The sequence below is a fragment of the Leucoraja erinacea genome, chromosome 3 (assembly GCF_028641065.1).
Source record: "Leucoraja erinacea ecotype New England chromosome 3, Leri_hhj_1, whole genome shotgun sequence".
In the NCBI taxonomy this organism is placed as follows: domain Eukaryota; kingdom Metazoa; phylum Chordata; class Chondrichthyes; order Rajiformes; family Rajidae; genus Leucoraja; species Leucoraja erinaceus.
In genome coordinates, this window is record NC_073379.1 from 39,679,163 (window position 1) to 39,694,310 (window position 15,148).

The window sequence follows — 15,148 nt, forward strand, 5'->3', positions numbered from 1 at the left end:
AAATTGGAGGAACAGCACCTCGTATTCCGTTTGGGGAGTCTGCACCCCGGGGGCATGAACATCGAATTCTCCCAATTTTGTTAGTCCTTGCTGTCTCCTCCCCTTCCTCAGCCCCCCTGCTGTCTCCTCCCATCCCCCAGCCTTCTGGCTACTCCTCCTTTTCCCTTTCTTGTCCCCACCCACCCCCGCCCCCGATCAGTCTGAAGAAGGGTTTCGGCCCGAAACGTTGCCTATTCCCTTCGCTCCATAGATGCTGCTGCACCCGCTGAGTTTCTCCAGCTTTTTTGTGTAACCTTCGATTCTCCAGCATATGCAGTTCCCTCTTAAACATCCTCCTAAACCCTCCTATCCATATCTCTCTCTTTTAAAAGTCATAATTGTATTCACTTCTCCAGCTTCCTCGGGCAGATCATTCTGGATACAGACTACCCTCTGAATGAAAATGTTGCCCCTGAGGTATTTCTTCATTAACTCCAGTCTTACCTTAAGCCTTTGCCTTCTAGTTTTAGAATCCTCTGCCCTGGATAAAAGAGTAGTTCACTTTATGCGTGACTGATGGTCCATGGTTTTACAACCAATGAATAGACATGTGTTTCCAAAGCATCTTTTTCAACCTCAGAATGTGTTCTACGACCAATGAGGTACTATTGAAAGTTTTGTCACGTGGAAAATCAGCAGGCAACGTCTCAAAGAAACGTCGTCCAAAAAGCCATGTTCAATTTTAGTGAAGCTTGCTGGGAGTTATGGGAATGCAGCCTATTTCTCTTAGCAATCGTGTTCTGGGGTGTATTGTGAGAGAGTGGAGGGGTTGGGTTAATAGCATCTCCGACAGTGTGGGCACATCTCCGGCACTGGCTACAAAGGGTTAACCTAGGCTTTGCACTCAAGTTTCTGGGTAGAGACTAATCTAGCATCATACAGTAGATATGTCCATGATGTCCAAGTTCCCCATTATCTACGTTAGATGAATAACCTTTAATGTATGTACGTAATGGTTCCTGAATTGTGAGATAGTCTGGGTCTCTATGGCATCTTCAGGCCGTGCATTCCAGATTCCAATCACCTGAGTGTGGACGGAAAGAAAATCCCTCTCCAATTCCCTCATCTTAAGCCGGTGCCCTCTTATCTAAGACACAATGGAGAAACATATTATTGTCTACCCTGCCTGTCGCAGAGTTAATTTTACATAGCTCTATCTATGGATATTTTAGCCTTTACCACTCCAGGGAAAACAATCCAGCCTATCCAGTCTCTCCTTATAACTGTAATGCTCCAACCCAAGTAGTGTTCTGGTTAATCTCGTCTATATCCTCTCCTGTGCAATTGCATCCTTTCCACAGTGTGGTGACCAGAACTGCACGCAGACCTCCAGATTTGGCCCATAATAGCGCCCAACCCAGGTGACTATTTGTGTGCTCGTCACAGAAGCAGATCTGCAATCACACTTTGCGATTGCTACAAACTTTTAAATCTCTACTCCTACAGCAACATTTATTTCTTTAACTATGATCCCTTATCATGTCATCTATACACTGCGAATGGGTCGATTGTAATCATGTATTGTCTTTCCGCTGACTAGTTAGCACGCAACAAAAGCTTTTCACGGTACTTCAGTACATGTGACAATAAAGTGAAACTGTGCTATGCATGGAGATACAGTTGATGTACAGACACATAACTTGTGCAACACAGACCATGTTTCTCAGGTAATGCATCTTGTCATTAAGAAGACTTGAACTTCATGACTGCTTTTGTATGATTGTCCTCTTCACCGTATGCACATAATAGTGTCAGAAACTAACCCCACCTTTAGAAGTCCGAAAAAGTGCCTCGACCCAAAACGTCACCCATTCCTTCTCTCCAGAAATCCTGCCTGTCCTGCTGAGTTACTCCATTTTGTCTCTATCTTTGGTTTAAAGCAGCATCTGCAGTTCCTTCCTACATGACTCTATGTTTAAGCTGGTTTCTCCAGCAAGTACTGTCTGCCTGCCTTGCTTGTGTTTCAGGGGCCACTAGGAATATCACAGGAAATGAGTAAAATTGTTACGTGTCATTGGGCCCATTGAAGCAACTCTCTACAATGTCCTGACTCCAGCCCAACCTGCACAGGCTAGTTCTTGTGTGATAGACCGCAAGTAATTAATGGTGAATTCTCATCAGTGTTAAACCTTTGTGTCCAAGGTTCCGGCCTCACCAGGATGCTGATCCACAGAAGCCACGGATTGCAGCCCTCATTGACCGGTTGATAGCTTTCAAAAACAATGACCACGGGGCCTGGGTGCGAGGAGGAGACATTGTATTCCAGAACTCTGGGTAGGTTGTCGACCTGTGAATCACTGGCAGGGTTGAAGCGAGAGATCTGAAGCCACCGGATGTAGAGCTTGGAACCAGGCCATCTGGGCCAAGGCATTGGTGCACATGGTGCACATGAGCCCACCCATCTCACCTGATCAGCAGACCCTTCTCCACCTCCTGTGTACATCTCTGTTACCTGCACCCTCTGCCCGTGTGGTAGCAGGCTCCACACCCTGGTCTCAGAAAGGCCTTGGAGTTTGGTTTATTTGTTCATGGATACCAATGGTGCACACTGCCAGCATTTAGTATTCATCCCTGCTTGCCCCAAAACTGAGGGATGATTAAGGGCCAACTAACTTGTTGGGTCTGGGGTCAGTCACAGTCAAGTTGAGTATTGACTGCAAACCGCCTTCCCATGAAAGATGTTACCAAATTAAATCATTATTGAGCCTTTAAATATGCAATTGTTTGGATTTAAATTTGCCAATCACGATGGCTCGATTGTAATCATGTATTGTCTTTCTGATGATTGGTTAACATGCAACAAAAACTTTTAATTGTAGGTCGGCACATGTGTAAAACTAAACTAAAAGGTGGGATCTGAACTCTCAACTCTGATTGAGAAATCTGACTGCTATTAATTCAACTGACCACTAGGTGTCAGCATTAATGCTTTTCCACTTTGTTCCCATTGAACTGTTTTTTTTTCCAATCCTCACTGACTACAGGGAGTGTTGTCGAAGGATTATAGGACTGCTCAATTACTTATTTTGACCCAAGCTTGTCCCTGCCTAATCCCCGACAAGGCAATCCCATCGTTCCCCTTCCCCTGTGACTTCCATTTGATTTTCCTGCCACTTACACCCAGGGTAATTTACAGCAAGGACCAAATTAGTGAGCGACTCTGCAGGTTAGCAGCATCTGTGCAGGCAGAGGAGTGGTCAACCCTTAGGGTCAGGACCCTGCAACAGGACAATTTACAGATCTGTAGCCAATTTACAAATCAGCATGACATTGGGGTGTGGGAAGAACCTGGAACACCTGGAGGAAACCCACACATCCACAAACTCCATACAGACAGCACCCAAGGTCAGATTGAACTGGCCTCTCTGGGTCTGTGAAGCAGCAGCTCTACCTGCCTCTTTGGACGGGCTGAGAAGTTTATACTGTGCTCTGCTCACTCTGTCTCCATTCACTCTGGGAGTTCCTTGGCTGCATTGGTCCAGTTTCCAGTACTTGAGAATTCCTGAAACTAATGTCCCTCCGCTGGTCATCAGTACCCTGCACTGGCAGCTTTGTAGCTTTGCAACTTTGCTCTGAAGAAAGTATCAATAACAATTTGAATCTATTAGGTGGTACACAATGCTAATTGAATTGTATATTAAACTGTATTTGTATTCATCTCTATCCAATAAATTGCAAAATATTCCAAAGTATTATACAGGAACATTATTCTGAAAAGGTCTGAAGAAGGGTCCCAACCCAAAACATCGCCTATCTGATTGTGGATGATCAGACGTGATCACATTGAATGGTGGTGCTGGCTCAAAGCTATTGTCTATTGTCTATCCATCTCCTCCAGAGGTGTTGCCTGACCAGCTGAATTACTCCAGCATTTTGTCTTATTTTTTGTAAACCAGTAACTGCAATTCCTTGTGTCAACATACTCAATCTACCTAGTCACTTGGGGAGCTATTGAGTTTATGAATCTAAATCTCAGATGGAACTTTAGAGGAACATCATCAGGGGATAGAGAGAGAGGGGGGTTTCAGGGAGGCTGTTTGAGTTTATGGCATTTGGTAGCTAAAGAGATGGTTAAGTATCTCTAACCCCCCCCCACGCCTCCTTCCCCCCACACCCCATTCACACCAACTGTTTTTACAATTGGCTCTTCTATTTTTCAGGTTTTCTGACAATGGAATTGGCTTGTCTTTCGCCAGGTAAGACTAGAACTGTAATGGAATTGCAAACCCTGAAATGCACAGCAAGGCCAGCATTAGCTTTAATGCAGTTTGGTCCTGCCAAGCTATTTATTTCTCCCTTCACTAACTTAGAGCTTAAAAAAACCTGTGGCTGCTTTGTCCATGAATTACAGAGTGCACTGCAGATGCCAGCATGCATGAAAGTGGCCACCTGGCACTCGCTGTTTGCCATTACTGCAGGTGTTTGGAGCAAATGCATTGCCCAGATCTTATTAAACCCACATATTTTGAGGTGGTGTATGTTTAATCTGCACCAATGAAGAAGTTGTGATGCACCATTATACATGACTTCTGGGGAAGAAATTGCAGATGCATTTGATCAATTTAAGGAGTTTGAGCTGTTTTTGAAGTATAGGCACCTTGCGCTGGGGTTACATGCTTGGAAAACAGCAAGTAATTAAAAAGTGTGAATTAAACATACAAGCAGCTACGCTGTCAGCAGTAAATTTGAGTGCTTTATTCAGAAAATATAAACGGCCGCAGTCAGGACCCATGAGTTGTGCTGAACCATCGGGTTTCTTAACAATCCAGATTCTGAATGATCAGAGTTTTACTGTAGCTCCTGAGTGGTTGGTGTGAACTGCTGCATCGATTCACTGCAGACAGAACTGTCGTGGAGGGGTGGGGGAGGGGGTTGTGTTGCAGGATTCTGACCATGTGATGATATTAACAATGTATTTCTTAGCCAGGTGGGTGGGTAATATGGGCGGATCGTTTGTCGTTAACACTTCACCATCTGAGTGATAGGAAGTCATGGGTTTGGGACATGCTGTTGAAATACCTTGGCAAGGTGCCACAGTGCACCTTGTAAATGGAACATGGGTGATGGAGTGGGGTTAATCAAGTGATCTGCTTTGTCCAGTATGGCAACAACCATTGCTGATGCTGTATCGTGCCAGTGACAATAAGGCCCTGCAGTGTAAGAAAGGGGAAGGGTGTGTGGAATACACACTACTCATTGTAGGAAAGGATAAATATTTTTTATCCACACTTGAGATTGGCAGGTGTGTCCATTAGCTCCCTTCCCATTGATTCATTTTGGAGTGGGTGAATTGTGGGCTTTTGTTTGTGGAACTTAAGACTTTTGAAGCCTTGTGTTATCATTTGCTTTTCTAATGAGCAACTTTATATTTCTACGCAGTGATGGAAGTTTCCCAAAGGATGAAGGTTCAAGTCAAGTCGTCTCGGAATCCTTGTTCGTTGGAGAAAGTGGGAATTATGGATCTCAAGGAGGCCAAAACAAATACTGGGGGGTTGGTGGAGTGGAAGGAAAAAATCGCACGTTGCCCAGGGACAAGTAAGGTTCTGATGTAAAATGCTGAACGCTGCGGGCATATTTGTTCATGTGCCCCACCAGATCTTGGCTTGTGTTCCATCCACTGCAGAAGTTCAAGTAGTGCTTGGATTGTTTAAAGTCTTCAGGACTTTGAACGGAGTTATTAAGGGAGATGTTTCTTTCTGTTGTTGAAGAGTGTAGGTGTACAAAATTGTTCAGCAGAAAGGATTTGGGGCATATTTTTCACATGTACTGTGATAAGTTACTCATTTTAAATGTGAGCAACATATTTATATTCAACAATGTTTAGTTTAGAGATACAGCACAGAAACAGGTCCTTTGTCCCACCAGGTCTGCGCCGACCAGCGATCCCCGCACATTAACACTGTCCTATATCTACTGGGGACAATTTTTACATTTATCAAGCCAATTAACCTACAAATCTGTACGTCTTTGGAGTGTGTGAGGAAACCGAAGATCTCGGAGAAAACCCACGCAGGTCACGGGGAAAATGTACAAACTCCGTACAGACAACACCCGTAGTCGGGATCGAACCCGGGACTCCGGTGCTGCATTCGCTGTAAGGCAACAACTCTACCGCCGCACCACAGTGACTTCCACAGATCATTGCCTTCCATTCTCAATAGGCTACTGCTGATTTCTCACCTGTTTTTTTTAAATGTCATCTTTAATTAGATATTTAAAAATAAATCTACTGAAGATTAAAGTAAGTGACATCTGCCTTGTGAAATCTAAACCCTTATTTAATTAAATTAATTCCCCTTTATTAACCTTGTTCTGTTCCATTGCTGGATTCTTCCATTCCTCCTGCATTGCATGCAGTGAATCGCCATCTGTTTCCTTACACCTTTTGTAATCCAGTGAAATCTTTCATTGTTTAAACACACAATGTTTTGTTGTGTCTTGTAAGCCCTAAGATGCTACTCTACTGCTGAAGACTGTTCAGTTTTCATTCTTTTTATATTCTCAACATCACTTCATTTTGCTATATGCTGTTTTGGTCTCTAAACTTCAGGAAGTTTATGCCTAGGATTAGGATGAATGAGATTTAAGGAAGATCAGAAGAATAAGATCTCATTGCAAGGATTTGTCCTTCGGATGCTGAAAGGTTGTTTGTTCATATATTATATGGACATCAGATGAGTAAGAGATTTGGGAGATCAATTGGAAAAGTGGGCAAGATCAACCATGGTCTTATCACATGATGAAGAAGATGCAAGGAGCTAAATGTTACATTTTACAATTGCTACTTGTGATGTTTGTATTCCTCTACACTTACCAACTAATGAAGCTCACACATTGTGGTAATGATAAACATTGCCTACAAGTCTAATTGTTCTCCTTTCTCAGAGAAATCTGACACGCCCTCTTCTTGTGTCTTTAAAACAGGACCTTTCCAATACGAGGCTTTCAGATTTATGATGGACCCATTCACGTTACCAAGACAACCTTCCAAAACTACGTGGCAACACCGGTTAGGTTCACCAGTGCCATAGGATTCTTTCTGAAGAACCCTTGGCAACTGACTCCCAAGAACAGCTTCTCTTTGTTGAAATTTGACACAAAGGTATGTCTTCCTTGATATTTGCTGTGTTGTGATATTAATGCACAGTGTAAGCCTTATGAAATATTAGAGATTATTATGATTCAAATTACCAGACCACAATTTCACAACAATAACTTAATCCAATGCCTTTTAACTTAGTGATAATTGGTAAAGACATAGGAAAAGACATAGAACTCTACTTTATCATTCTTCCTATTAAAGTAGATATTTTGCATGTATCTGTTTGATACTCCACTGTTTCCTGTGGAGGCGTATGAAACAGCAGATGCTGTTTTACAAAAAAAACACAAAGTACCAGAGTAGCTCAACGGGTCAAGCAGCTTCTCTTGAATACATGGATAGGCAATATTTCGGGTCAAGACTCTTCTTCAGACTGATTGTGGTGGGGGGAAGAAAGCTGGAGAAGGGGGGGGGACAAAGCCTGGCAAGTGAGGACGAGGTTTTGAATGGCAGATGGCTGGACAAAGGCTAAAGTTGAAAAGGAGACAAAATGCTGTAAAATAAGCAGAAATGAGGAGGGAAATGTGAAGTTTGTGGGAGGAAATATGGTTGGAAGGAAACGGTGGATCATTTCAGTCATTAATATATATTTTCAGTTATTGAGGTCCCTGCCCCTCCTGATCCCTGAGGCACCCTGATGGGTACCAGCTTATCCACCTGAAAATAACTAGGTAAAACCCTTGCACTCTTTCTGCCACTTAATCAATCCCTATTCATGCCAATATCGTACCTTTAAGATCACGACCCTTATGTCGCACAGTAACTATCAATGTGGCATCTTATAGATTGACTTTTGGAAATCCAGATACATACCTTCTACAGGAACCCTGTCATCCATCCTGCTAAGTATGTCCTCAAAGAATAAATAATAAAATTTCCTTTTATATATATATATATTAAAAAAAACCCATACTGATTCTATCTAATCCATTTTATAATTGTGTAAGTGTCTTCTTGGTAATTAACTTAGTTTAGGGATCTTGCATGGAAACAGGTCCTTCGACCCAACATCACGGCCACACCAAGTATCATTCACCTGTTCACATGTTCTCCCGCTTTCTCCTTCATTCCCTACACATTCTTATGTGTCGCCCGGAGCAATAACGACAACGGAATAAGTAATGAAACATTAATTTACTAACTAACTTCAAACATTGAATATCACCCTAACTTGCACTAAAAGGGCTGAAGCCTAACCAACTGCATCCCGGCTGAGTCCCGCAGAAGTCCTGCAAAACCGTCCTCTGATTGGGCAGTGTTTCCAATCTACCACACTTGTGCACACCCTGACCTTCCTGGCCAGCAGGGATACCGGTGTGCATGTGTATGCTGGCATGCATGCGTGGATGATGCTGGCGTGCATGTGTATGCTGGCATGCATGTGTGTAAGATGCTTGCACGCATGTGTATGCCGGCATGCATGCGTGTAGGATTCCAGCATGCATGTGTATGCTGGCATGCATGTGTGTAGGATGCTGGTATGCATGTGTATGCCAATGCATATGCGTGTAAGATGCTCGCGTGCATATGCATAAGATGTTGGAGCACATATGTGTAAGAAGTTAGATTAAGGTCAAGTCAAGTTTATTCGTCACATACACATACGAGATGTGCAATGAAATGAAAAGTGGCAATGCTCGCGGACTTTGTGCAAAAAGACAAACAAACAAACAACCAAACAAACTACAAACAGAATGGAACAGAATCACATATTCTTTTACATATTAAATATTGTGGGCGGAAGGAAAAAGGGAAAAAACGCAACTATAAAAAAAGCAGTAGAGTGATACAGTAAAGGTTAGACCCTGAAGAAACTCCTTCTCAACTTCTCCGTTCTCACAGCATGGCAACAGAGGTGTTTGCCTGACCATAGCAGCTGGAATAGTCTGTTTAGGGAGGAACAGCTCTTAGGGCTGGAAGAAAAAGCAGGAACTTTAGATGATCGGCCATGATCATATTGAATGGTGGTGCTGGCTCGAAGGGCCGATTGTCCTACTGCTGCACCTATTTTTCGATGTTTCCATGCCAGCATGCATTAACGGAAGTTAACTGTTCGGAACGGCTCGTACATTAGGGGCAATTTCACAGTGGCCAATTAACCTACACACCTGCATGTCTTTGAGATGTGGGAGGAATTCAGAGCACCTAGAGGAAATTCACACGAATGCAAAGATATCATGCAAACTCCACACAGACAGCACCCGAGGTCAGGATCATGCCTGGGTCTCTGGTGCTGTGAGGTTCATTCAGACTTTTTCCCAAAGATCAAACTCGCCTTTTCCTTAAAAAGATTATTCTTTTTAGCAACTTTCACGTCCCTTTCAGGGTACCATAAAATGAAATTACTTTTTTATGTTTAGCCAAGATCGTAGACAACAGTACAGCTAATCACAACACAGCAACCTCCACCACGCTGTTTCTTGATGAGGGCTAGATAATATATTTTAATGATATTGTGTTAGTGACAGGTATTAGTCAGATTACTAGGGAATACTCCCCTGGTCCTTTTCAATATAGTTCCATGGGATTTTTGTTTTCTATCTATAAGACAGGACATGTGAAGCCTTCATTTAAAGACTGATTCAAAATATGTTTCCTGTAACAAATATTGCATTTGGATTTCTGTGCTTCAGTCTTTGGGATGAGTCGCTGTCCAGGCACAAATGCAATCCTCTAAATCAATGTCAATTCTCAACTTACATCACTGATATGTGATTAACACTTAGGTGGCTCTGCGAGTGTTTTTTGGCAAGCCAGGCCCGTGGTTTGAGGGCTATGACTTTGACGGCGACAAGAACGAGATCTTCCACGATGTCGATGGCTCAGTGACTGGTTACAAGGACACGTACGTGAGCCGGATGGACAACTTCCTGGTCCAGCATCCGGGCTGCAAGAACGTCACGTCCTGGTTTGGCTCCGTCTGCAGTGGGAAATATGCTCAGGTAAACAAACCCAAATGCAGCAGAACTTTATTTTTACATCCATACGCATTGGAGGGCTTTGGGAAATGCATTCACTTTGGAAAGATCAGCCACCCATTTGTGCACTGCAATCTTCCACAACGTGCAAGGTGAAAAGTCAAGTCAATTTTATTTCTATAGCACATTTAAAAACAACTCTCGTTGACCAAAGTGCTTTACATTAGTGCAGGTACTAACGTGCTACAAACAGTGGCACATAGATCAACAATACATACATAGATACATACATACAGCGCTCCCTCAGAGGACCTCAAGAAAGGCTTGAGAGTAGAAATAAGTTTTAAGTCTAGCCTTAAAAGAGTTGATGGAGAGGGCAGTTCTGATGGGAAGAGGGATGCTGTTCCATAGTCTAGGTGCTGCAACCGCAAAAGCGTGGTCACCCCTGAGCTTATGCCTAGACCGCGGGATGGTCAGAATCCCCAAGTCGGCCGATCTGAGGGACCTGGAAGTGGTGTGGTGGGAAAGCAGATTTTTGATGTAGGTGGGGGCAAGCCCGTTAAGGGCTTTGTAAACAAAAAGAAGGAACTTGAAATTGATTCGGAACCGCACAGGGAGCCAGTGGAGAGAGGCCAGAATCGGGGTGATGTGGTCCCCTTTTTCGGGTGCCCGTCAGGACTCTCGCTGTGGTGTTTTGGACCAATTGCAGGCGGGACAGGGAAGATGCCAGTGTAAAGGGAGTTGCAGTAATCAAGGTGGGAGGAGATAAATGAGTGGATGATCTTTTCGAGGTGGTCAAATTGGAGGAAAGGTTTTATTTTAGCTATCGTCCGAAGATCAGGTAAACTGCTTTTGTGATGTTGGTCGAGGGATAATGTTGAACACAGGAAAGCTGCAGCCAACATTATTCCTCAATACATACCACAATGTTGAGGAACAGCTACAATTTCACAGCCATCAAATTCTTGAACCAACCTGCACAACACTAAAACTAACTCGGCAACAGAACATTATTGACTCCATCTTGTACTATCATGGACTTGTTTTGCAGTTGTGTTGTGCACTAATGTCTTGCTCTTTGCACAGTATTTTTCTTATATAATTTATGTATCATTTGCTTTGTGTGGTTTTGAATCTATGTGCCTGTGATCCTGCTGCAAGCAAGATATTAATGTACTAAGCTGATCTCCTCTGGCATCATTTCTTCTTCTGCACCAGTTCCCCGTAGCTGTTGATTCAATAGACAATAGATAATAGGTGCAGGAGCAGGCCATTTGGCCCTTCGAGCCAACACCGCCATTCAATGTGATCATGGCTGATCATCCCCAATCAGTTCCTTCCTTCTCCCCATATCCCCTGACTCCGCTATTTTTAAGAGCCCTATCTAGCTCTCTCTTGAAAGCATCCAGAGAACCTGCCTCCACCGCTCGCTGAGGCAGAGAATTCCACAGATTCAACACTCTGTGTTTCCTTGTCTCCGTTCTAAATGGCTTACTCCTTATTCTTAAACTGTGGCCTCTGGTTCTGGACTCCCCCAACATCGGGAACATGTCTCCTGCCTCTAGTATGTCCAAGCCCTTAACAATCTTATCAATTCAGTCGGTGTTTGTTGCAGCCTGCTGTGCATAAATTGGCAGCCTTATTTTCCACAATGCAATAACTACTGCACTTCATTGGGTGCGAAGAACGTTGGGAAATCCTGAGCTGACAAACTGCAGGACTCTCCTTTTCTAATTGTCTTCCCTTGATGCAGATTTGTTAGAAATAATAATCCCTCTGCTTTCCACATACTGACTCTTTTACAAATGATTGCGAAGAGTATCTGATCTGGCTGCTTTTGTGTGTTTCCACTGTACAAAGAGCCTCATGTTTATTTTTTAAAAATCCAATAAACACGAGTGATTTTTCGCTCAGCTTCAAAAATATTGATTTATTAACATAATTTACTGGAGTGTTACAGCATGTATTCTAAGGTTCAAAGGTTTCAAAGGTCTTTTATTGTCACATGTACCAATTAAGGTTCAGTGATATGCAAAATATCATGCAACCATACAAAAAAGAAACAAGATACTCAACTACATAAAAGTGAACATAAACATCCACCACAGTAGATTCCTCATTGTCCAATATTCTTACTCTTTATTCTCCTGCGGTCGGGGCTGTCGAAGATGTATATTAAGATTATTATTGAATTTGTTTGGCGTACATACATTTAATTACATTTGCAATAAGTATCACTTTTTCCAGATCAAGACGGGCAGCTTTAATATATCTCCAGACTACCCCACGATCAATTCTCTACTGACTATAACACCAGGCACCTTAGATTTGATTGGATCTAATCATCATAAATAATAATTTGTTCTCATTTTGTCTTATTTTTCACCAACTTTTCTTAATCTAAGGTGTGCACCAGTCAAAAGGCAAAGTGAAGCTCCCTCAGCGCTCTCCCAAATTTAGTGGAATGCCACGCTTTGCCTTTGTTACTGAGAGGGACAGCATGGGCTTTATTGCACCTGGTTTTCAGAATCAGAATCAATTTATTTGTCATTTGGACCCCTGGAGGTCCAAACGAAATGCCGTTTCTGCAGCCATACATAACACACAAATAGACCCCAGACACAACACAATTACACTTAACATAAACATCCATTACATAACTGTGATGGAGGCCAAATAAACGTATCTCTCCACTGCACTCTCCCCCCCCCGATGTCAGAGTCAAAGTCATAGCCCCCGGCTGGCGATGGCGATTGTCCCGTGGCCATTAAAGCCACGCCGGGTGGTGCGAGGTCGCACACCGGGTCTTGGTGTTAGAGCCCCCGGTGTGCGCTCGCAGAGTCCGCGGCCATTCCAGCCGCGCGGGGCAGCGGTGTCAGGCCCCGCTCCAGGAGCTCTTCGACCCCGCAACTCGGGCGGGAGAAGTCGCCGCCGCAGAAGCCCCGAAAAGCGGTCTCCCCCCCCAGGGAGCCGTGGGCTCGGCGCCATCGTCCACAGACCTGTCGTTGGAGCCCCCGACTCTCCGGCAGCAGCAGCAGCAGCAGCAGTAGAGACTCAAGTTTAGGAAGAAATCAAGATGGGCCTTTGTTATACAGCACCTTTCATGACCTCAAGATGTCTTAAAGTGTGTTCCTACTCATTTTTTTAATTGCTGTAATATAGGAAATGTTGGCCAGGGTGCACACAGCAAGATCCCACCAACCACATTACCTAATCATTTGTTTATGTCTTGGTGCTTGAGGGCAAGTATTGGCCAAGAGAGGAGGGAGGAGGCCTCCTACCCCCTTTCCAAGGGTAACATCATCTTTTATGTCCACCAGAACATCTTAGCTTCTCCTGGTACAACCTGCTGTGTAGTAGTGTTGTGCACCAGCCTTGACATTAAACCCAATACCTTCTGCGGTGGAGATGCCAGTGGCACTCACTAGTTAAGTAAGATATTTGCGTCTTGTAGCTCACTAACATGAGCTGGCCCACTGGAGTCCTTTGGATTGAATGACTAGCCTGCTGAATGTAGGAATCTATCGTACAGCACCTTTCCACAGACTGGTTCTGGCAAGCAGTTACAAACTGGTCCTGTCCGCTTCATTGTGTTGCCATGATTTTAACAGGTTTTGGACTTGACTGCACAACAATTGAACGCTTGAGTGCTACCCTCCTAACCATATACTTAGTCTGAGGAAATGTACAAATACATCCATGAGGTTGGATGTTCAGATTGGAAGTTAGAAGATAGAGCTTAAACAACAGAGGCCCTGAACCATTGAGTTCATTGCTAGTTAGTGAAACGTGTCTCTTGTTCCAGGTTTATATCCAGACTCGTCGACCCCAGAACCTAACCATGACCATTGTAAGAGACGAATATCCCAAACACCCCATGAGGCTTCGCGGCATCAACCAGCGTGCGGACTTTCAGCAATATCAGCCCGTGGTGATGCTCGAGAAAGGCTACACAATCCATTGGAATGGCCGTGCGCCAGAGGAAACCTTCCTCTACCTGATAAACTTTAACAAGTAAGTTGCCATTTAATTCTGCTACCTGCTCTGTTATATAGACAATCTGTTAATATTGCCCGCGCAGTCTCAATGTAAGAGTATTGGCACTGTAGTGCTTGTATGGTGACGGTATTGGGGAGATCATTGGGTGTTGTACTCTTAATGACAGCACAATGGCACAGCGGTATAGTTGCTGCCTTACAGCGCCAGAAACCCGGTTCGATCCTGACTACGGGTGATGTCCGTACGGAGTTTGTACGTTCTCCTGGTGACCCTGTGGGATTTCTCCCGGTGCTCTTGGTTTCCTCCCACACTCCAAAGACATGCAGGTTTGTAGGTTAATTGGCTTTCGTAAATTGTAAATTGTCCCTAGTGTGTAGATTAGTGTTGGTATACGGGGTGACTGCTGGCTGGTGCGGACTCGGTGTGCCGAAGGGCCTGTTTCCCCACTAAATCGGGTTACTTGCTGAGAATTGTGTGAGAGGGCAAAGAAAGAAATGTCCTGTGATTTGTCATGTTGTGTGATATGGTGGCATCCTTATGGAACACTCATGTGTCTGATCTGGGCTATATTTGACGAATTGTGCATTTACTGTTCCTGATCGGAATGCGAGTTTCAAGGCAACCATTATTTATTTATTTATCTATTTATTTGGTCAGTATTTGCTCCTTGCAAAGAGGTGTTTATTCTCCAACCAGAAGTGCTTCAAGCATAAGAAACATGAGTAAGAGTGGCTATTTGTCCCTTCAGTCCTGTTCATTAAGACCGTGGTTTATAGTCTGCCTCAAAGCTATTTTCCAGCATTAGCTTCACGTCCCTTGATGTGTCTCCTTGATGCTAAATTGAGTGTTTGGAGGAGACATCACGACTTTTAATGTGCAGATGGGCCAGTGAGAGTAAGAGAGGAAATGTAAGATGGGGATTTCCAGAACTTGTTGGCTGATTGGTGCTGTTTAGCTGATATCGCCACATAAAGACGGCTCTCTTTTGATCTCCATGTTTCATAGCTTGCACATTAAACGGCCATCAAACTTGCTGTAGTGTATGGCTGAAATTTGACACCATAATGATCTTTATTTAGCAAATGTTTCT

The 15,148-nt window shown here is 43.7% G+C and overlaps 1 protein-coding gene across 1 annotated transcript in view; it reads left to right on the forward strand.

Annotated features, from left to right (window-relative positions):
- cemip2 (cell migration inducing hyaluronidase 2) overlaps nt 1-15,148 on the forward strand; it is an 86,618-nt gene that overhangs the window by 55,884 nt on the left and 15,586 nt on the right. Inside the window, exons 13-18 of the mRNA XM_055632480.1 lie at nt 2,182-2,313; nt 4,200-4,235; nt 5,419-5,574; nt 6,964-7,141; nt 9,868-10,083; nt 13,865-14,073. Of these exons, the coding sequence (XP_055488455.1) occupies nt 2,182-2,313; nt 4,200-4,235; nt 5,419-5,574; nt 6,964-7,141; nt 9,868-10,083; nt 13,865-14,073 (927 nt within the window). The remainder of the gene's footprint in view (nt 1-2,181; nt 2,314-4,199; nt 4,236-5,418; nt 5,575-6,963; nt 7,142-9,867; nt 10,084-13,864; nt 14,074-15,148) is intronic.